The sequence below is a fragment of the Taudactylus pleione genome, unplaced genomic scaffold, assembly GCF_031769625.1.
Source record: "Taudactylus pleione unplaced genomic scaffold, aTauple2 ptg000256l, whole genome shotgun sequence".
NCBI classification, from domain to species: Eukaryota; Metazoa; Chordata; class Amphibia; order Anura; family Myobatrachidae; genus Taudactylus; species Taudactylus pleione.
In genome coordinates this window covers 12,450,687-12,472,656 of record NW_028284658.1, presented here as the reverse complement: position 1 = coordinate 12,472,656, position 21,970 = coordinate 12,450,687, and the positions used below count along the sequence as shown (strand labels likewise).

At 43.5% G+C, this 21,970-nt stretch overlaps 1 protein-coding gene across 1 annotated transcript; it reads left to right on the top strand.

Moving 5' to 3' along the window:
* The first annotated feature begins 1,508 nt into the window (after positions 1-1,508).
* Positions 1,509-20,760, top strand: PIGT (phosphatidylinositol glycan anchor biosynthesis class T). Its single transcript, XM_088480657.1, has 12 exons — positions 1,509-1,748; positions 7,660-7,837; positions 8,601-8,728; positions 11,218-11,318; positions 11,416-11,502; positions 11,775-11,862; positions 12,489-12,586; positions 13,214-13,382; positions 13,828-14,028; positions 14,345-14,510; positions 14,800-14,883; positions 19,296-20,760. Exons 1-12 carry the CDS (start codon positions 1,562-1,564, stop codon positions 19,546-19,548), a joined length of 1,740 nt encoding a protein of 579 aa, XP_088336783.1. The 5' UTR covers positions 1,509-1,561; the 3' UTR covers positions 19,549-20,760.
* Positions 20,761-21,970: the final 1,210 nt, after the last annotated feature.

Here is a 21,970-nt window from a genome sequence, read left to right as displayed (position 1 = left end):
AATGATTTTTTTACATAAAATGTGCGGAAACTATAATTTCCACATTTTCTAAGTAAATCCACTATTCAGCAATGGGTTAATGGAGAAGATAACGCAATTATCTTCTCCATTAATTCCTATCTCGCAGAGTACCGTACTGTAGGGATCATGCCATTGATCTCTACAGTGCTTTAATGCTTTTTGCTATTCAGCAAAGCAAAAAGCGTTAAATCACTCAAAAAATATTTACTTTATATAACGCCATCTCAGAATAGCGTTATATGAAGAAAATCCTTAAATATCCCGAAAACTGCAGGGACAGAAAGAAATTTTCCATAAGTCCCTGCAGGATCTTGAAACTCCGCCGAGTCTCCGTGCCTGCTTTGCGGTGACTGCCAAAAGTAAGTACATCTCCAGCCTATCAAAACTGCCTAAATTGATTGACATGTGTACACAGGCTTTATATTAATCTGTATATATTTATGTGCTTTTATATTTAAAATATAAATGTTATATGTAAATAGCACATAAATATAATGTATACAGACTAACATATACTCTGTGTACATATGTCAATCAATTTGGACAGTTTTGACAGGCTCTTGTTGGATTTATCCGTCAATGGTCACTGCAAAGCAGGGACGGATACTGTTCGGACGCGCGTTACCGAGCATGCGCAGAAGGCATTGTTTACAGAATTCCACAAACGATGCCTTCTGCAACATCAAAGTCGTGTTACCGCAACCGCTGTCCCTGCACTAGAAAATGCTGAATACTTTACATAAAATTTGATAAAAAATCATACGATGTTGCCCAATAATATTCTGGGCAACATGAATTGGCCCTTGGCGGTGAAGCAGCACAGTGGACGCGCCCGTACACAGCACACGGGTATCCCTGACATGATTTTCATAAGTGTGTGATAAGTAGCCTATTCCCAACATTTACATCGGGACAGAGCTCTCAAAGCGCCCACATCAGGATATCTGGGACTCTGGGAGGTATCATGAACCAATGCTTTGTATAATAGGCGCAGTAGATGCCTTCTCCAGCTACACGTGCACTTACATTTAAAAAAAAAAAAAACTAACAATGTAAAACCAGTTGCTAGCAGCCGTTTTCAGATGATGCAAGAATTAGCATTTTAGGTCACCATTCTAACAACAGAAATGCTGCTGGGAGATCATGAGGTTATTTACAAACGAGAGACGGGGGAAAACAAGCTTTTCATATTGGGATTGGGAACCTCCCCGTTGCGGTACATGTAGCATGACTTCACTGCGCATGCGCGTGGCTGAATCCAACTAGATATCTGTGCTCAGTGCTCTATTCTTCCGCCTGTTACTGACATGTAGAAGTCACCGCCCAGTAACCACAAACTGTTTCTGTTTGGACGGCTCTGCCATGCTGTGATTGGGCAAATAATTCCGGGTATTGATTTGACAGTATGATATAACCATTGATTGGTGGCGTATGTCAACCACATCCTTGTCTTCATTGGCTATCGTGACGCAGGCTGAACCTGATTGGCCAGTTTCAGGGGTTGGTAGGGGGAAACCGGAAGAGAATGAGCTGGTGAAAGATGGATGGTGTGTGGCTGTTGCTTGTGGTCTCTGTGCTCCTCGCATCTCACTGTGGGAATACCGCAGGATTGCCTTATGGAGACTCGTTCCGAGAAGAGTTGCTTCTCACCCCGCTGCGTTCCGGAGACATCGCCGCCACCTTCCAGTTCCGGACGCGCCTGGATTTCGACCTGCGGCGAGAGAAAGGTGACAGCAGGAGGAGGCCCCTTGTGGGGTACAAGAGCGCAGCAGAGGGGTTAGGGAAGAGACCGAGCACATCGCAGTGTCCTCTCTCCTATACCTACCTGTCCGTACAGCAGATTGCACTAGTAGATCAGTCACTCCCGGCTTCTTTTAATTGAATATTCTATTGCTGACAACTGACCAGTCTATAAATGGACAGTGCCCATGTTTTGAGTCTTTGGGGTCTATGTACTAATCCGTGGAGAAAGGATTGATCCTAATTCCTCTTCAACTAAAGGACAGACGTGGTGCTGAGTGAAGGCGAAAGTATGGTTCCATGCCCTGACAGCTCTGTCAGTTTGTCTCAACTCTAGTATCTGGCCACTAATAGAAATGTGTACCGCCACAGGCTCTCTCTGCTTGCCACAGGTTGCTAGTCCACGTGGATAAAAACTGATGATGTCGGAGTCCTGTAGCTGAAGGGGATTTAGCCGCAACCTTGGTGAGAAATAAAGTTGACTGATAAACTACCAACCAATCAGCACCTAACAGTCATTTTACAGGCAGACTGTAAGGTCTATTTACTAAGCCTTGGATGGAGATAAAGTGAATGGATATAAGGTACCATCCAATCAGCTCCTAACTGCCATGTCACAGGCTGTGTTTGAAAAATGACAGTTAGGAGCTGGTTGGCTGGCACCTTATCTCTGTCGACTTTTATCTCCATCCAAGGCCAAGTAAGTAGAACCCTGTGTTTGAAAAGTGACAGGAGCTGATTGATCTGTCCTTTATCTCTCTCCAAGGCTTAGGGACTGATTCAGTACAAGACAGAATTGCAAAGCCACCCACAAGCAGCTTTGTTATTACATCCTAGCAAATATGCAAATGCAGCAAGAGGTGTCTGACAGCCCCTGCTGCATTTGCGATCCCAGCACTGCGCCAGAGGTCGCAGGCTGGGATACCCATGGTGATTGTGGACAGCGCCGACCAGCCTCAGCTTCGCAGACGATGGCTTGTGAGGCCAGGAAACTGTGTCTGTGGATGCAAATCCTGGCCTTGCCATTCCCGGAATCCGGCGCCACACACCCCCGTTTTTGGGAACGCTGACCGTTCCCGCACCGCCCTGAAAATGCCTCCATCTGTCAATCAGGCAGGGACTGCGTGCGATCACGCAGGACCCCTTGTGCACATGTGCAGAATGGGTCCTGTACACACGCAGATTCCCAATAATCTGGAATCTGCGTTCAGCAGTGCAATGCTGAATCAACACCTTAGTACAGGGGTCAGGGAACTTTTTTGTTACCTTTTCACCCCAAAATATATTTAGATACGCCGATGTTACCCCCTTGATTTGAAAAGAAGGAAATCATATAGTAGTGCCCCCATATAATGCCCCTGTAGTGCCGCTTGTACAAAAAAAAAAAAAAAACACCTTAATCCCTGCTCCTGCATCCGCTGCTGTCCTGTCCGCCCGGCTGCTCTTTGGAACTCTGGGGGAGACGTCATGACGTCTCTCCCATAGTGTGCATGGAGGGAGGCGGAAGCTGGAATTCAGAAGAGAACTCCGGCTAACGTGGCGCTGCAGGGAAGGAGCCGGGCGCCCGCTAGTAATAACAGCTCAGCGGGCGTCCGGCTTAAAGCCTACCTGCAGCACGGCCCGGGCATGCATATGAATCATTCTATATTATAGAATGATTCATATGCATGCCCGGCTGCCCGTCCATTACCCCCAGGAATTAGATTTTTACCGCATGTGGGGTAATTTACTCCTGTACCCTGACCACTGCCTTAGTACAAGTACATTCATCCTTTGTTTGTTCTAATACTGAAAAATTGTGCTGTGCAGCTTCTGCTGTTCTGGATACAGGTTATAATTTTGTTTTTATTTTATATGTTCTACAATTTAGGGATCCATTTGATAAAAATAAAAAAAAATTCAGCATTTTAGTTGGAAAAAACATTAATTTTTCATTTTTTTTTTTTATTTTTTTTTTAATTTACATGAAAAGTGCAGAAAAATCACTGATTTCTCCTCCTTATCATTTCTCCATTCTGGTCCTGTAGCAACCATAGCTGTGGATGGGGACTCTTCATGAATGGTATTTATATAGATGAGAGAAGCTAAGCTTCTTATCTTTTCTGAGCAACCTAACGCCATCTCAAGGGGACTCGCATCCATGAGGTCTGGAAGCTGGACAATAAGTGCTGGCTTCCAGCTGGCTTTCCAATTCAGCCCAAATGGGTTTGATGGGGTTGAGTTCAGGGCTCAGTTGAATTATTCCATACCAAACCATTTTATTATTGTGGACCTAGCTCTGTCTTAGGGGCCACTGTCTTGGTGAAATTTTCCCTAAACTTTTACCACAAACTTGGAAGCACACAATTCTCTAGAATGTAAGATTTCCTTTGACTGAAACCAAGGGACCCAGACCAATCGATGAATCTGGGTCACATTATTTTTAGGTGCTTCAGCACTTGGTGGTCCCATTCTGTTCGCTTGTTTACAGAGGAGTAACTAGGGAAAATGGTGCACAGGGTAAATTTTAAAAATGGCATCCCTTGAAACCTGTTCTTTAGAAATCTTATATTAATAATCATGCAAAAATAAACTGGAACGCAGAGTTAGAAAAACGTGGGAGCAAGGTAAAACATTAATATGATTGAGATGAATATTATATGCACATAAACAATATTGTGTTATTGAAGTAAATAGCTGGTGGCTGTCTAGACCCCTGACGCTTTAGAGATTTTCATAGTGCAAAATAAAATTTGGGCCCTTTTTTTTTTTTTTTTTTTTTTTTTTAACACTCCTGCCAGCTAAGACTTAAATGTTGGGCCACTTAAACGCAGATGCTGTCGCTGTTTTTCTTTTTGTCAGTCCGTTGAACTCTTCATAGGATAAAGTGCTACCTCACTTTTTTTGGTCCCGTCATAAATTAAATCTCCACGTGTTCCTTATATGCCATCAGTCTCCTCCATGTGTCCCTTATATGCCAACAGATGAATAGAACATCCAGGCGATGCATAGAATAACTGGCATCAAGATATAGGATGTATAGAAATGTGGGGCAATTATCTAAACTTAGTGCGTTATTGGTGACAAAAAGACTTGTCAGATGAACGATTTAACGATTTTTACCAATGATTTGAACGATTTTACAAACTAACGATTTTTGACTGTATTAAAATGAATGAAATCGACCAAATCTGACTGCAAACACATCAGATGTCAGCTATCGTTATCTGACAATCGGGAACGCGCATCGATAATCGTTACAGGCTCCCATGTCAGATATGAATGATTTTTAAAATAGTTATCATTCAAATCTGACAGAAAATCTGACCCTGTGTATGCACCATTAAGGTGGGTACACACCTGACAGATATATCTGCAGATCGAGTCATCTGCAGATGATGGTCGTTCATACACACTGAACGCCATCTTCTGCTTGTGCCCTCGGGTCCCGGCGGCTGGGGGGTGGGACCCGGTGGGCGTGTCCCGCCCCCCCCCCTCCTCGCGGCTGCCGCTGTGTGTGTACGGCGGTCTGCAGACTGCCCGTACACACTTGCCGATGGACAGATATGTCTGCAGACATCCAGTGTTCTCCCCAGGCTGTTTTCTGTGGGCGCATCGCCCGGCAGAAACAGCCTGCCGCCCGGCACTTTTCCCCGCCGACCCCCGCTGTGGAACACTGGCCTCTGAAGTGACCGAAGGCTAAAGAAGCCTCCGATCACTACAGAGGCCAGCGTTCCCAGTGATGCACTGCGCGGGTGACGTCACCCGCGACGTGAGGAGACTTCCCCGCGCGCCTGCTGGATCTAGTTAGATCCAGTCAGTGCGCGGCAGCAGCGGCGAGCGGGAGACCGGCCAGCAAGTAAAGGTAAGTGCTGGGACCGGGACCGGGACCAGTCTGGGGGCACTGCACGAAGGAGCCAGTCTGGGGGCACTGCACGAAGGAGCCAGTCTGGGGGCACTGCACAAAGGAGCCAGTCTGGGGGCACTGCACAAAGGGGCCAGTCTGGGGGCACTGCACAAAGGGGCCAGCCTGGGGGAACTATTTAAGCCTGGGGTCACTGCATAAAGGGGCCAGCCTGGGGTCACTGCATAAAGGGGCCAGCCTGGGGTCACTGCATAAAGGGGCCACCCTGGGGGCACTATTTAAACCTGGGGGCACTGCATAAGGGGCCAGCCTGGGGGCACTACATAAGGGACCAGTCTGGGGCACTACTTCAGCCAGGGCGCACTGCATAAGGGCAAAGCTAAACTACAAGGAGCAATGTATAAGGGAGAAAACTATAGGGGGCACTGCATAATGGGCACTTTTCACTGAGAGCCAGTGGGGGAGCAGCCTGAGACATGTCGGGCTGGATTGGTCTGGGAGATCCCTTTTTGTCCCGGCGCGCGCATAATTGCGAAGGCCCCCACCCGGCTACTTTTGGATGCCACCCGGCTGGAAAAAATTTCTGGGGAGAACACTGATATCTGTCCATCGGCTATGCAGCACAGCCAATGCGATATGTCGGCGAACGACGACATTCACCGACATCGCGGGTACACATTGGCTGACGGGCAGAAGATACATTAGCCGATCAATTGATCGGCCAATGTATCTGTCAGTGTGTACCCAGCATTAAAGGCAACTAGCGAGGAATATGAATACTGCTAAATCTCCAGCCTGGTGTGAGCACAGTACTGTTAGATTTGGCAGCCAAAGGGGCAATTACATGACATTGCAAATAGTCCTGCTGCTGCTCCTAGGCCAGCAGGCATATAGTAGGACCTTTTTTACATGCGGACTATTGGCCTGATTCAGCACTGCTGAACGCAGAGTCCTGATGTTCGGTAATCTGCGCAGGTGCCTGACACGTACTCCACATGAGCAGTATGGGTCCTGAGTGTTCGCACGCAGAGCAGCAGCAGGCTGTCAGTGATTGACAGTTTGCTGCCGTTTGTGGGTGGGATGGGGCGGCAATGGCCTCAGTTTCCCAAAACTGAGGCGTGTCACCGCTGTTGGTGGGGGGGGGGGGCGGGGGGTTAGAGGAGGGAAGAGGCCAGGATCTCCGTCGGCTGATGGAGATTTCCTAGCCTCCTTTTCTTATCTGCGGCGGATGGCTTGTGTGACCCCATGGGTCCCTTAGCCAACCAATGTCTTCCAAGATTATCCGATGCTGCATAGTACAACGCAGCTCAGATAAGTAATGCATGTAGGAGCTGTGATGCCTCCTGCTGCATTACCATAATTAAGCTACTTGCGTGCAGCTTTGCAATTCCATCCTAAACTGAGTCAGGCCCAGGCCCAATACTTGTCTGGTCACTGTCATTAGTTCTACCCTGGCTCCCAGGCTTCCTATAACTTATTATGAAGCTTAGTGTAGCCTCAAAATATTGCACAACATTAATATTTAACACTGCATACTTTTTATGACCTACAAGGAAAAACATATGCAATTAAAAAATAAGTATTTATTTTACCTTTCTATCTATACTGGGCCTTATTTATTTACTTATGTTTGGACACCTGACATACTCATTACCTCACAGGGGCAATATTCCGGTAGCCAAAGATATTTAAATGATGAACCATAAATACTACTGAACCACAATGCTTGTGTATGTGTGCAAGTGCGCCTATTTGTTGCCAAGCGCATTTCACGCACCCATAATACCATTGTGCGCCTGGTTTTGCAGTTTGGGGAATGATCCATTCAATACGTAGGGTAAAAACAGTTTAAACTCCAACCCACTCGTAGAACTGAACTTTTGCCAAGGTAGGCACAATCATCACCAGTGTGATGCCACCATTTTTGTCTGCAAAGCCATGTGCTTTCCTGTGTAGTTTAGGTAACAAAAGAACATTATGCTGCTGTTGCACTTTTGTGATTTCTACATGATGTATTTAGTCTGCTTTGATCACCTTATTTTTCTTTCTCTCAGTTTCTCACTATAGATTATTTCCCAAAGTTCTGGGCCAGGTGATTTCAAAATACTCCATTCAGGAGCTGCATCTATCCTTCACTCAGGGATTCTGGCGCACAAGGTCGTGGGGTCCGCCTCTACTGCAGGCCCCTGCTGGAGCTGAACTTTGGGTCTGGTTTCAGGATTCTGTCACAGAGTAAGTGTTGATGCTTGTGAATCTTATAGTTACATACTACTGTGTGTGGGACTGGGTTGCATGTTTAAAACAGCCAGGGAAGCTCTATCAGTCCCTGGTTCCATGATCACTAGTACCAAGTGCATAGGTTCCCAAACTCTGCCATTACAGTCCATGTTTTAAGGATATCCATGCTTGAGCACAGGTGACTTAATTAGTACCTCGCCAAATTTGATTTAACCATCTGGACTCCAGTATGGATATCCTTTAAAACCTGGACTGTAATGGCGGTGTTTGGGAACCTCTACTCTTGTGTTTTATGTGCAGGCCCCTAGATTTGGGTAAACCCTGGCTCCCATCTGCCAGAGGGAGAGCTGCTGGATCTGACAAAGACCCAGATGAGCTTTCACTTATTGGGGTAAAGAGGAATTTCTGTTTTGTTTCATTCCAACAGCAATAGTATAAGATAAAATATAATTGCTATGTCACTAGTGTTTGGTGAATTGATGGGTTCCATTTTCATCCAACTAAATGGCTGTCTCCATTGTGTATAGGTGATGGGAACTTCTTTAGAAAATAATTACACTGTGTATGAAAAAAGTATCACTGAAGCTGGATGTCAGACTGTTGAACAGCCTTACTATAGATCATTTTGCTCTGGCTGCTGTATGGAAAATTAATAATGGACAGTTCCAAGTGAGATTTGTAACTAGGAAACAAAATATGTAGCATTGACTGCCATTTTAGCATGCAACTATTGTAACTAGAGCTTTCTTCATTCTAGTGTTGACAAAAGTTGGAAGGAACTGACAAACATCTTGTCAGGAATCTTCTGTGCCTCGCTAAACTTCATTGACTCCACTAACACTGTGACTCCAACTGCATCCTTCAAACCTTTGGGATTAGCTAATGGTGGGTATAGGAATATTACCATTATCTCCCTCTATTATAGAACTATATGACCTCTTCTACTAACTATTTGTTTTTGATACTAGTAAACCTATTTAAAGGGGCTGCACTTTTCGCCAACTCTTGCTGAGTTTGCTTGCTCCACAAGCACAGGGCACTTCCTCAGTAGAGCTCTGTTGGAGATGTCTAGACTCCACACTAAAGCAATATACATATGTATATTATGTGGCATGACCACTGGCCTTAGGTAGGTGTTTACAGGAGGGCACCCAAATATTGGCTTCATAGAGAGCAGGTTATATTAATCTGGGGTTGTCAAAAAATGGTTAGTCCCTTTTAGCAAGGTGGGAAAAGGTTTGGGGGGAAATGTATCAAGCCTTAGCGATAGAAAAAGTGTAGAAGTTGACCATTGCAACAAATCAGCTTCTAGCTATCACTTTTCTAGCACAGTCTATGAAATGACAGAAGTGGATTGGTTGCTTTGGGCAACTTATCAATTTTATCTCTCTCCAAGGGCTCTATTTATTAACATTATTTTTACTAAAATAAAGTGAAAAAGGGTGTTTTCACACCCTTTTCACATTATTTTAGTTTCACCTGTATTTATTACAGGGCAATTGGAGTAGAATTAGTAAAATTCTACTCCAACCCCCAGTATCACTTATTTTTAGTAAAGCAGATCGCATTTCCCATAATTGTAATGGGAAATGTGATCTGTGTGCAAGTTACTAAAAATAAATTGTAAAAAAATACCGGGGGAAGCCCTGTGATAATAACGCCACCTGGAGGTGGCGTTATCCAGGGTCTCCCCCGGTTACCGGGCTCCCACTCTGCTCTAACGGGGAGAGCAGAGGCGGGAGCCGGTACCAGTAATCAGCTGTGTGGTCTAAAGAGACCGCAAGCTGATTGCTGTAAAAAAAAGAAAAAAAAAATTAAACATTTTTTTTTTCACTTACCTGAATCCAGGGACCGGTGATCGGGCCTCCGGTGATGGCTCCTCTCCGGTCAACTGGTCTCCCACAGTGCACTGGGGCCCGGTCATCAGGTGATCGGGCCCCAGTGCAGTATGGGAGATCACCTGATCGGGAAGCCCGGAGAAGACCACCGGAGGCCAGGAGAATGCAGGTAAGTGTAATGAAGGGAGGGGGGGTCGCGGGGGGGGGTCGCGATGGGGGTTGCGGGGGTCCGCGATTGCGGGGGGCGGGGCTTAGCGTCGGTGGGGGGGTAGTAGCGGTGGTCGGTCGGCGCATGCGCGTGCTCTTAGTCGCGGTATTTTTTCCGAAAATACCGCGACTAGAGTGCGGATGGGATCCGCAGGGACAGAGCTTTATCGCAAGCTCTGTCCCTGCAAAGGATTTATAGTAAATCCCTGTGATATTACCTGAATTCGCAATGCGAATTCACTCGGTAATATCACACTACAATCCGCATTCAATATGCGGATTGTAGTAAATAGAGCCCCAAGGCTTTATACATCTATAGTGAGCTGACTGCATATTAAGTAACGATTGATGAGATGTACTAAGCCTTGGAGAGAGATATATAATACCAACCAATCGGCTCCTAACTGTCACTTTACAGGCTGTATTTGCAAAGAAGCTGATTGGTTGGTACTTAATCTCTCATCCAAGATTTAGTACACCTACCCAGAGTCTGGTGCTTAGACTTTTGTTGAATCTTTCTGTCTCCATACAAATAACTGTGTACTGAAAGGTGGTAATTGAATATTGCAGTTTCATTTGATAATTTATGCAATCTGCACCTTGTTAGGGCAACAATCCCAGATATATGTTCCATTATCACTGGCCTGATCCTTCCTCGAAGTGAAAGCCCAGGAACAGCACAATGTACAAGTTTTTTTGCCATTGAGCTTTTTAGAAAGCTCCACATGTTCTCTAGGTTGAAATGATAACTTCATGAGTCTTTCCAGGGATTGTTAGCCAATTTTCCTATTAACAATTTAATTGTCAAAAAGCTCAAATTTAATTTGTGATCTTTATTTATTTACATTTTTTGCATAGGACCTAGATCAACCATTTAATATGCTAAAATCCATTAAATCTATTTGAATCACTGTGTAACCTACGAGTTGTTGGTGAGAGTCAGCAGTTCATAGTACTGACAGACAATAGGACATCATATAGAAGTGTCGCCACACTAAACAATAACCAAATTATCAGAAGGATAGCCTATCAATCAGTACACATTAATGTACAAGCTTCTTTCCTTCCGTTATTGAGGAATGCTGACAGCCCATAAGGCATCTTCCAGTCAGGAAGCTTATCAGGACAGAGTTGTGGCTTATAGGACAGTCTCAGACACTGCTGTGAAGAGTGCTACGTAAGCTTTCTGGAATAACAAAAAAAAAATCTATTTTATATATTGCTGTTTAGAGAAAAAATACAGAAGATGGCTAATACTGCAATTTGTAATGGGCTCTCCACCAGTAGCTAAATATGGATTAATGCTCTGCTCTTATTCACATCCCACAGTTACAGATCATTATTTCTTAAGATATGCCACTTTGCCTAGAGAGATTGTATGCACAGAAAATCTCACTCCCTGGAAGAAGCTGCTGCCCTGTGGTTCCAAGGTAACCTCTTACACATACTCCTGCATACTGGTTATTCTGGTCCAAAATGCTTTTTTTACTTTTTTTTTTTTTTTTTTTTTAATCTCTCTTTGCTCAGGTGGGTCTGGCTTCCCTACTAGAGGCAGAACGTCTGTATTACAGTAGTTACCACTCCCAGTCTGTGCACATAAGACCCGTTTGTAGGGTAAGTAAAAACTTTGTTTAGTGGAGTCCTGCCAGATGTGCTAATTCGGGCATATACACCAAGAATAGTACTTTAGCTTTCAATATCATGTTTTCATATTCTTCTTCTACCAAAAGTGAAAAAATAAAGTGTATTCACCGTGAGATCTTTATACAAATCACAATGTATTAGATATTTGTACACATTTTATGAAAGTTTAGCGTGTGTAATCTTCCAGGTCTTCTATCATCTCCTGGTGTGTTTTTTTTTTTTTTTTTCTGGTTTTGTTTCAGGATGTAAATTGTTCAAAAGTTTCCTGGGAGTTGAGACAAACGCTAACAGTGGTGTTCGATATGTATACCAATGGAATGGGAAAGAGAGGTAATATTTACTACACTTTGTGAGCCAAGTAGTGAATCTTAAATGTGTGACTTGGAGGTAAAGGTATTGTGTACATTTAGATGGGGGAGGGTTAGGCACTAGAAGGGGAGGGTTAGGATACTTACCGACAGGTGTCGGTATCCTAACTCTGTCGGGATGCTGGCACAGGATTCTGACCGCTGGGATCCCGAGCGGCCGGAATCCCGTACCCAACCCGAAGAGGTTTTGTCCTGGCAGTGTTTAATGTTCCCGTTTAATCCAGATATTGTCTCACTTTCCCCCTATACATAGCAATTTCCCCATATCTTGCCTTCAAAATGTAAAGGCTTCAAAAAAGTACACGCTCAGTTTACGGGAAATTACACACCAAATGGTTTCTAAAGTCTGACTTCACACACACGGGTGTCACAAGCAATCTGCATATAAAACTCCCATTCCTGATTAATGGAAGACAAATCTTCTGATACCTTTTACTGTTTGCATATTTGTTGAATACCATGCATATAGCGTGATAAACTCCTATTATTGCAGGTAATTAACTGGTCTATATTATATGCCAGCAGTGTGTGTACCCACCTAGGTCCTACTCACTGTGTGAATTGATGGCATACGTGTTTGTTTTTCAGATTGGTCACTATTTAAGATGTTTACTCGAACAATAACAGAGCCTTGTCCACTTGCAACCCAAAGTAAAATCTATGTGGACTCGTCTGGATATGACCAGGTAGACCACACCAGAAAAATACTTAGAAGGGGTATTTTGTGCATTTTGCTACCTAATTATAGTTAGCAAAATGGCCAGTGGGGGCACTGTTCTAATTCAGACCATCATACAGTATTTTAAATAAGCCATATGTAAGCTTTTATATACATTTTGTTTATTCAACTTTTTTCTTCGTGTGTGTGTGTACACATGCACTGGGCACCCACACATGTGCAGGATGAATTAGAACCACATCTCTCCTGCCCCTCAGTAATGTGTTGTCTATCTCTAACACAGTCTAAAGAGCAGGAGTGTCTATGATCCCCCTAGATCGAACCTGACCCTGAAGTAATGAGTGCCTGGGAAACACTATATTCGAGGATATGGACCAGGGACTGTAATATAACCTGGTTACCGCCCCCTATACAATGATTCAAACAGTAGAGCAATAACGCTATTTTACGCTTAATAGGTTGTATTTAAATGGTTAAGTTTCACTGGCTAGCAATTACAATATGGGCTGAAAAGAACACACTTTTCCAAATTATTAAAACCGTTAAATAGTGGGACATTTTATCTGGCTGCTTTACTGTGGCTTTTGTTTGGTTTGTGAAGCAGACTGCATGACTTTCACTCTCCACACAACAGGAAGTGGACCTGTTTGAGGTGACACCTCCCTCATCTTTGGACGTTGAAGTACCCATCCATGGTGATCAGAGAGTATATACGCTGTATGACCTTCTAGAACCAGAGCTCTTCAATACTTCTAGAAACCTAAATGTGGCACTGAAGTGGAAAGGTGGTTCAGCTGATTCAGGTGAGCATGTATATAAAACTCAGGGTTCAAGATTTAAAAAAAAAAAAAAAAAAAACTACTGTCTAATGAAGTTATGAGGAAATCTGTGTCTTACAGTATTCATTACGTATAGTTACCCAAACCTTTTATAAATGTGTACCCCCTCAACTTTTCCACAGTTTATTGCTATTAGATGGCACTAGGTAACTGAGCAACAATTGTTATGGGTATAGCTAGGTTAATAGCCATTGGTGCATTGATATATATCCTGAGTATGGTATGTATATGTACCTAGAGTTCCTCATAACACTATACAGGTTTGCTAGAAACAAGCACTTATTTACATACCATGAACGAAATTCAACGGAAGCAAATTATTTGGGGTTTAAAGTACTTTTGTTTAAAAAAAAAAAAAGTGCTTTCTCGATTCTATATATTCTGCACTGACTCTGTCTGTCTCTGCTAGGTCAGCCCCGGTCTCCTGTTTTCCATGCTGAACGCTATGTTAGTGGCTATGGTCTTCAGACTGGAGTTATTAACACCATGATTTATAACAACCATCCATACAGAGCCTTCCCAGTCATGCTCCTGGAAACTGTTCCCTGGTACCTCCGCCTGTATGTCCACACTCTGACCATCATCACCAAGGGCAAAGAAAACAAACCCAGTGAGTGTGTAAGAGGCTGTCTGAACTCTGGAGTAACCACCTACAATATCTGATGCTACTGCTTTATTGAACAGAACTGTTCATGTTAGTCAAAGTAATAGATAAGATTCCTCATTGGTGATTGACAGGTGCAGTTCTTGGATATTTAGTTTCTTATGAATTAAAATGGTCTATAGAGAAACTGCAGCTAGAATAACAGTAATCTGCCCATGAGACCTAAATGTATCTCTCCTGGAAACTTAATTTTAAATGTTACCATGTGAAACTACTGTAATTTATTTTTTCTCTGATATATGCCTTCCTCTTTTATTTGTAGGTTATATCCATTATGTTCCAGCAAAGGATCGCCAGCGCCCGCATTTGTTAGAGATGTTAATTCAGCTGCCTCCTAACTCCATCACCAAGATTAGCATACAATTTGAGAGGGCACTGCTGAAATGGACGGAATACCCACCTGATCCCAATCACGGCTTCTACATCAGGTGAAACACCCAGGAGCTCCCCCTTATCAGTAGCATGTACTACAAAATGTTGATACAACCCCCTCCACCACCTGTTTCCTATTCAAGCAATAAAATATAAAATACTGAAAACTTCACACAATTAAGTAACAAAGGGACCAGACAAATGCAGAGAGAGGATTTGAAACAACCCGCTGTGGGATACATTCCTACAAAATAGAACATTTTATAGTTGATCATTTTAGACATATTGCAGCATTTTTTGGACAACTTCTGAATGATTTTAACTTCTTTTCTCCTCTTTGTATAGTCCCTCAGTACTGAGTGTCCTAATCCCCAGTGTTCTAAACATGCGGACAGATGAGATGGAGGAAAGCCCACTATTTTCCACTCTGTAAGTTTTCTCTCTTTGGACATGTGCATTACAGCTAGATACTAGGATACTATATGATTTTATTCAGAGGGCAACACAAAGGATCTCTGCCACCAAAACACCTTACGGAACTACTAAATACAAACTCTAAATGTAATATGACATTATGCTTTATCCTTCATCAAGTCTGTGGGACACTGCTACCATTGAGTTATAGTGAGGGTGCAGGAGCTGGGCACTTTAAAGGTGCTGTTTGGTTAAGAATGAGTACCATTAAAGCTTCTTCCATGGGAGATCCCGCTCTGTCTAGCAAGGAGGGGTCCCTAGAGTTTGAGGCTCCGCTGTCCAGATTTTTTTTAATAAGATAGCTGCCGCATCATGGGTGAAAGCAAGAGAAAAGCAGTAGAGCTGAGAAGATGGTCAGTCGGACCAGGCCATTCTACCTCTGTACAGGATGTGAGCTGCAAGGTGCTCCAGCCTGACTGATGAAAGCCAGCCTAGGTTTAGAGCAATTTCAGTGACCCAATGGCACCCATCTTTGAAGGGCTGAGGCAGTTCAAGCTGGGAGACCGGGAACAAGGTCTTCCATTTACCAGTAAATTTAACAAAGGTTGCCATTCCGTTTTTAAAATGGTTGCTTCCTGAGTGTGTTCTAGAGCAGTGATTTCCAACCTCTGTCCTCAAGGCACACTAACTGTCCTGGTTTTAGTTATATCCATGATTGTGCACAGATGGTTAAATCAAAATAACTGAGGTACTAATTAAGTCATCTTTGATCAAGTATGGCTATCCCTAAAACCTGGACTGTTAGTGTGCCTTGAGGACCATGGTCAGTAACCCCTGTTCTAGAGGGAAAGAAAAGCCTGCTTGTATTGCTCACGCTGAGCTTACCGCCAGTGTAGAGCTGGTGATTACTGCAAAAAGGAATCGGCGGATTAGAGTTCTAATTCCTGCCTATAAGTCCATTTTATATTTCACCTTCTCTAGTTGCCAGTGTTAATTACTTAGCGGACAGTCAGACCAGCATTCCTTAAAGGGGGAGGTTCATAACACAGGACCGGCCTGTGTGGATGCAGCAGGCAGTGGAGGAGCCGGCTAGGTTTCAGTCCTTTTTTGCTCAGTCTGTTGCCATGTCAATGAGAGGAGTTTTCCAAGTTTGGCCAGAGAGCAAAGTTTGGTCAGGAGGGGCCTGCTCTCCATTCAGTTCTTCTGTGGCATCAGGACTACTTCTGCTCAGGTGAAAGCAGGTAGGTCCGGTCCATTTGGCATGATATTCTGAGTCTAAAGGACTCTGCTCTATGTACTGAGCTGTGAACTAACTCATTTTTGAAACACAGCCTGTAAAGTGACGGGTGCTGATTGGTTGTTACTCTCCCTCCCCCCGCCAAGGCTTAGTACATAGACCCCTCAGTCTCCTATATAAATGAAGATGATGGCCAAGGCATTGATCTGCTAATAGCAGTCTGTCAGGCTTTAGACCTGTCGGCTGTCGAGGATCTTCAAACTTCTAGAGAAAATAAATTAAGATAGAAAAGTATTTATTTTCCTTCTTTGGTCCAATATTCTCAATTGTTGGGGGGGTGTAGTATGATTTACCGCCGGACCCATGCCTGGCGTTTCAAATCCCGACAGCGGCAGCCCGACAAGGATGAAAATCCTGATTGTCCCCAGGTAAGTATTCACTAACCTATTCTACCCCCTAACCCTCCCTTAGGGGTGCCTAACCCTAACCATCCCCGCCACCTAAACCTAAGTCCCCCGGGGGGGGTGCCTAACCCTCCCTCCCCTTAGCCTAACCCTCACCTCCCGGGGGAGTGCATAACCTAACACCCCCCATATTTTACCATGTTTCCAGTGGTCTCCCACTCTCCCTATTTCAAGAGCGGTCTCTCAATTATGGAACAGATCGGAAATGCAAGAGCATTTTGAAGACCGTATACGTAGCCTCAGGTGCTGAACTCTAACCTAGCCTCAAAGTAATGAAGCTTCTTGTGTAAGGTATATGGTCCAATCGTGACCCATTTTGACAAGTTTTCTTCTTGCCAAGGAGGCTGACAAAGGGGTAGACTATCTTGGGTACCTAGACATGAAGTGCTTAAGCACAGTACATATAAGGATGTTATGTCCTTGATCTCAGAAGTTTTCCACTCTTAAGATATATTTACACAGGCCTTCTGAAAGACAGAGAAAAGCATAGCTTTACTACTTTTCTTCAGGAGTTATTTCTCCCATTCCACTGGAACAGAGAACCCAGGTTTTCTACATAAAGCTTTTCCTTATCCTGAAGCTGGACAAGACGTTTCGGACCATCTTGAACACCAGACTATTAGTGAACAAGTTCAAATAGAGCCATTAAGATTGGGTCAATGGCATGGATGCTGACAGTCTTAGCGTCCATAGACATAAAGGATGCATATCTCCTTGTTCCAATCTGGGAAGGACGCCACTGTCTTCTTAGATTTGTGTCATGGATCTTCATTTCCAGTTCAGTGCTCTGCCTTTGCCTATCCACTAGTCTTCATGAAGGCTGTGGCAGCCCTGTTAAGATCTCAAAGGGCCACTTTCATAGATGCTCAACTTCTCCAGGCTGAATCAGCGTCCTTAGTGAAGTCAAACCATCTAGAATTGCATGGGTGGCTTTTGAATGGCCACAATTTCAACCTAGTTCCCAGTCAGCAAATGCAGTTTGTGGGTTTAATCTAAGTTACAAGACTGCAGAGGGTTTTCTGTTGCCAGACAAGATCAGAATCCTACAGGGTGCCTGCACCCAGAATCCTTCTGTTCCCCTCTGCATGAAACTTTAGGGGAAAATAGTCTTGTTTTTCAAAGTGGTTCCCTAAGCCAGGAAATCTCAGGAGATGGTTGAGGTCCTATCACCTGTTGGCTAAATAGCTCATAAGGTCGTCACAGGAGATGCACCAGCCTCTGAAGTAGAAACATAGAATTTGACAACAGAGAAGAACCACTTTGCCAATCTAGTCTGCCCCATTTTTAAACCTATTGTTACCTCAACCCTTATTGATCCTTACTACTTCTGAAGGATATGCTTCTGTCTATCCCATGCATGTTTGAATTGCTCTACTGTCTTTGCTCTATCATCTCTGATGGCTGTTGATTGCAAACTTGGCAGGGTCTGGCCATTGTTCATCTTCAACTGGACAGTTTTGACAACAGATGGAAGCCTTCAGGGATGGAGGATGGTAGACCTGCATTTTTGCTTACAAGGACTTGGTCCAATACAGACGCACTGCTTCCTATTCGTATGCTAGAACTCGGGGCAGTTCGTCCATATATTGAGACAGGCCAATCTTTTGTCTATTCAGGCAATTGGGTACCTTTTGGTATGTATATTGCACAAGCACAATTTCTTTAAAATTTTTCATTGTGTTAGGGTAGTGTCTTTTCAGCCTAAAGTGGTGTCTGGTTTCTACCTTAATCATGAGGTTGTCTTTCCTTCTTTGGAGGAGCTGGCTCCTTCCCTGAGCAAGGTCAATTTTGCTCTTCTGGATGTCATTAGAGTACTACGGATTTATGTGCATAGAACTGCCAGTCTTGGTAAGATGGACGGCTTGCTTGTTCTCTATAATGGACAGAAGAGTGGACCAATGTCTAAACAGACGATAACCAGGTGGATCAGGTCCACTATTCGGCAGATATATTCAGGAGCTGGGAGACCAGTCCTAACTCAAATTTCAGCTCATTTGCCCAGATCTGCTGGCCCTTCCAGAGCGGTAATGTTTGAAGCTGCTGCTGAGCAGCCTATTGGTCCCCTGTCCACACATTTACTATACATTTTTTGTTTTCCGGCATTCACACCCAAATAAGCTAGCAGTCAAGTCCTTGTGCCCTCCCTTGGGGGCAGCGTCGGACCTTCATCATGGTAGCAGTGTCCCCTAGACTGGATGAAGGAGTAAAGAGGATTTTTGGTGCTTGCCATTAAATCCATTTCTCAGTCAATCTGTGTCTACTGCATTTCCTCCCACTCTGGAGTTATGCATTGTTCTTATATTTTAATTGTTTACATCCTATCCTTCGGGACTTTGTAAATTGAAACTAAGGAAGGGTTGGGGGAGAGCTTCAGAGAAAATTTGCCTCTTAAGTGCCTAGCTCCTGCACCTTCATCACAACACAATAGTAGCCGTGTCCCCGGATGGACTCTGGGATAAAGTGAATACCAAAAACCCTCTATTTTTACACATTTCAAGTTTTAGTTTCACACCAATTGAATTGTAGCAAAGGTCAGGTTTTTGTCTCTCTAAGAAGTCCATGTGCCTACTTCCTAACACTTTTTTTTTTTTCTTGCTGATTATAAATCTATATGGTCATATATCCATACAAGTTAGTGTACAATAATGGCTTATTATATGAACTTATATACTGTGTTTCCCAATGTCCATATTTCAATAGAACATGTTCCTCTCTCTGCTTCCCAGGTTCCCGTCATCAGATGGATCCAGTTACTTCATACGGCTGTACACTGAGCCCCTACTGGTGAATCTGCCCACACCTGATTTCAGTATGCCCTATAATGTCATCTGTCTGACTTGTACTGTGATGGCTGTTGGCTATGGCTCTTTCTTCAACCTTCTCACAAGGACCTTTCAAGTGGAGGACAGTCAGCAGGGTGGACTGGCAAAGAAGATAGCCAACATAATCCGCAGGTTACGTGGGGTCCCCTCTCTGTGATACTATGGCAGGACTTTTTTCATACAGTTCTACAAATGTATGTATAATTGCTGAGGAACAGATACTGTGCCGATCTGTTACTGAGATGACCATCCACCACATGTCATGCACCAGTTCCTCATGGAGTGGCTGTGCCAGAATTGATCTTGTTTTGTATTTAATCTTCTGTGGAAAAGGATTCTACCAAAAAAGCAAGCACCTCTATTGTGAATCTTGGGTAGACTGGGCTTTATTTATTGGTTGCTTATTTGCTGGTTATTTCTTGTCCATTTAATTTGTTACATGACCCTAAAGTTTTATACTTGCTCAAATTTGCCTCCATAAGATATATAGATGGATTTGGTAGAATCTTTTTTAAATATGTTAAGATTTGATCTGGCTTATGGTGCTGTGAATACTACTCTCCACCGGTTCTGGTATCCGGCAATCTGCATGTTGGAGATCCAATACAATGTGTATGGATACGAGTGGTAGGAATGTGTATGTTCTAGGAAGACATACATATACTTTTTTTGTTTTAGCACATGTGAGAATGTCTTTCATTTATATAAAGTGTAAATGAAAGTCCTACCTGTTTACGGAATCCCTTACGTTTTAGATATTACCCACTTGTTGCACAAAGTGGAGCTAGATCTGTATTCATGAGGGTGCATCTCTTCCTTTCCCCAGAAACCAGTGAGGCAGCCACCACTCATGCCTCCTGTACTTCTAGTCTGCATTCTCTGTCGGTGACTAGCTCACAGTGGAATGATACTGTGCGCTCTCATACAGGTGGAGCAAGGTTTTTGTTCTGGGATAAATGTCATGAAATAGCTGATCCCACACTGCGGGGGATGTGTCTGATTGCATCTTGCTAACCATGCCAAAAAAATATGTAATACTACTGATGTGCCCAACTGTTAAATGTGAATAGCAGGAAAATGGGCTGCATGATGCACCCTTATCGCCCCATCTGTCAGCCATCATGTAGACAACAGGTGCACTTCAAGTTTAACTTCCAAGTGCTTTTTTAGTTTTAGATATGCCTGAAAGCTCAGGGACAGGCTGTGGACACAAGATGGTTCCATGATGACTTTATGCAAGTTTGTCATAATTATAATGAAGACTTTTCCCAAGACTTTGTTTTCTCATAAATAAGAATCACTCTAGATCTCCATTCATTCTTTGGTTGGGTAACTTATGGTTTTGTAAATAAATAATTTGTTTGGTGAAGTGTGCTGTTTGCCTTACTAATCGAATGTTAGTGTAAATGGGGCTCCCAAACAAAATGTAATTGGGCAGCACAGACGGTGTAATGGTTAGCGTTACTGCCTCACAGCACTGAGGTCGTGGGTTCAATTCCCACTATGGCCCTAACTGTGTGGAGTTTGTATATTCTCCCTGAGTTTGCGTGGGTTTCCTCCGGGTACTCCGGTTTCCTCACACACTCCAAAGATGCACAGGTAGGCTAATTGGCTCTCAACAAAATTAACCCTCGTGTGTGAGCATGTGGTAGGGAATATAGATTTAGCTCAACTGGGGCAGGGACTGATGTGAATGGCCAAATATTCTCTGTAAAGCGCTGCGGAATATGTGTGTGCTATATAAATAACTGGTAATAAATAATTGGGCAAAGACTTAAGGCCCCCATACACCTACCGACAGGTTGCGCAATCCTGCGATCAGATCAGAAACTCCAATACGCTGGTCGGAAATGCCGACTGGTGGCCGTCGATGTTCCGTGATCCATCGGAGGTTCGGTGTACTTCTCCATGTTAAATTTCACCAATTTGCTAATCACTATCATATTTTCATCGTGATCAGTAAATTGGTGAACTCCAACATGTTGGATTTCACCGATCCAGAGATGACGTGTTGCAGGAACGCGGCGGTCCGTAGCTAGTGTATGGGCCCCTTTAGAAATGAATAACCACATTAAGATCACCTGTAGTATGCCTGTTCTCTTGGTTTCAGCAGATAACAGACCTAAATTGGGAGAGTATTCCTGACTTTAGAGAACCATATTAGTCATTGTGCGTGACCATCTGCATGAACATTGAGTTTACCCTAATATAGTCCCACCCTGGATTAAGCTACAATATAAACATTGTATCCATGTGCAGATGTTACAGTGAATAATGGTTAAAGAAATCAAATCCATACCTTGTTCCCAGTCCTGATAAAGGTGTCAGATCTTGTAGAAAGCACAACTATTTAGTATCCCTATATTGTGGAGAGCTTCAGTAGCTGATTATATTACCGGACAAATATTTTGGGTCGGTCTCCTTTCATAAAAGTAACTACACCCTTCTTTCCCTGGTTTTTGCATTTTTCCCTATGTCATATTTTAAGATAAGTACACTTTACCATTGGCAATATAAAAGCCACATAGATGGAATAAAAATGATTTTGTGCAAAATGGATACATCCTTTAAAACCATAA

What these genes read in the sequence shown, in the direction of transcription:
- PIGT (XM_088480657.1), top strand. Translation starts at nt 1,562, where the DNA reads ATGGATGGTGTGTGGCTGTTGCTTGTGGTCTCTGTGCTCCTCGCATCT. An exon ending in CAATGGAATGGGAAAGAGAG is followed by an intron (nt 11,863 to 12,488) that starts GTAATATTTACT and finishes TTTGTTTTTCAG; the next exon opens with ATTGGTCACTATTTAAGATG. An exon ending in ACTCGTCTGGATATGACCAG is followed by an intron (nt 12,587 to 13,213) that starts GTAGACCACACC and finishes TCCACACAACAG; the next exon opens with GAAGTGGACCTGTTTGAGGT.